This window comes from Diachasma alloeum, unplaced genomic scaffold (assembly GCF_001412515.2).
Source record: "Diachasma alloeum isolate Michigan unplaced genomic scaffold, Dall2.0 Dall_scaffold_00284, whole genome shotgun sequence".
Classification (NCBI taxonomy): domain Eukaryota; kingdom Metazoa; phylum Arthropoda; class Insecta; order Hymenoptera; family Braconidae; genus Diachasma; species Diachasma alloeum.
The window spans coordinates 1,657,896-1,659,193 of record NW_021680423.1 but is presented as its reverse complement, the minus strand read 5'-3'; the positions used below and the strand labels follow the sequence as shown (position 1 = coordinate 1,659,193).

Here is a 1,298-nt window from a genome sequence, read left to right as displayed (position 1 = left end):
TCAGCGTTGCGACCAGCGTACTGGTCGAGGAGTTGAGTCCAAAGATGATCTTGCGTCACTCGATGGAGCCCAAGATGATGATCTGCGTCTAGATGGTCCAGGTTGCGGTGAGACATCTGGTGTCGTACCAGAGGTCGATTGTTCTGACGACAGTAATAGAGTGTCGTCTGAATCGTTGTCGTCATCCGGCAAGTCAGCGTCGGCTGCTTCGTCTTCGGCAATGGAAAATACTGGCTTCAGACGGTCAATGGATACGACAGTTTCTTGACCATTGATCCAGACGACGAAATGCTTCTCGTGTCGCGATATGACACGATGTGGTCCTTCGTACGGTGGCTTAAATGCATGATGAGCAGCATCTAAACGAACAAAAACGTGCGAACGTGAGGTGAGTTCTTTAAATACGAATACCTTACGTTGGCCGTGTCGTGTGCCGGGAACTGGAGCGAGCTCAGCGAAGTGGTTTCTGAGTCTGTCGGCAATCGTTACTGCCGATAGGCCATTGTTCGGAGCAGGAGCGAGAAATTCTCCTGGTAATCGAAGTGGCTCTCCAAATACGATATCGGCAGATGTGGCGTTAAGATCGTCTTTCCACGCTGAACGAATTCCAAAAAGCACGGTGGGGAGGGTATCTACCCAATGAGGACTCTCGTGACACCGTATTGCTGCTTTGATTTGGCGATGTAGACGTTCCACCATGCCGTTAGCTTGCGGGTGAAACACCGTCGTGCGAATATGTCTGCTGCCTGTACGTCGAGCGAGAGCGTTGAAGAGTTGGCTCTCGAATTGTGTCCCTTGATCTGTCGTGATCCGAAGCGGAACGCCATAACGACAAATCCAGTTTGCGTAGAGCATACCGGCAACAGTCTCATCGGTAATGTCGGGAATCGGGAATGCTTCCGGGAAACGCGAAAATCTGTCGATTATTGTCAGGCAATAACGGTAACCTCTGGATGGTACATATGGTCCGATGATGTCGACATGAATGTGTTCGAAGCATCTTGTTCTTCCCCCGGGAAAGTCTTGAATCGGCGATGCCACGTGTCGTGAAATTTTATTCTTCTGGCATGCGAGACATNGTACATATGGTCCGATGATGTCGACATGAATGTGTTCGAAGCATCTTGTTCTTCCCCCGGGAAAGTCTTGAATCGGCGATGCCACGTGTCGTGAGATTTTATTCTTCTGGCATGCGAGACATCCAAAGACGACAATTTTTCTTTAAACTCGGTCAGACGAAACGTTGAGCAACCAGCTGAGTTGATGCGTTAGCCCCTGGATGACTGACGCTATGCAGA

The 1,298-nt window shown here is 49.9% G+C and overlaps 1 protein-coding gene across 1 annotated transcript; it reads right to left on the bottom strand.

Moving 5' to 3' along the window:
* On the bottom strand, positions 1–699 carry LOC107038450. The gene has a single exon (XM_015257544.1). It carries the CDS (start codon positions 697–699, stop codon positions 1–3), a length of 699 nt encoding a protein of 232 aa, XP_015113030.1.
* Positions 700–1,298: the final 599 nt, after the last annotated feature.

What these genes read in the sequence shown, in the direction of transcription:
- LOC107038450 (XM_015257544.1), bottom strand. Translation starts at nt 699, where the DNA reads ATGGTGGAACGTCTACATCGCCAAATCAAAGCAGCAATACGGTGTCAC.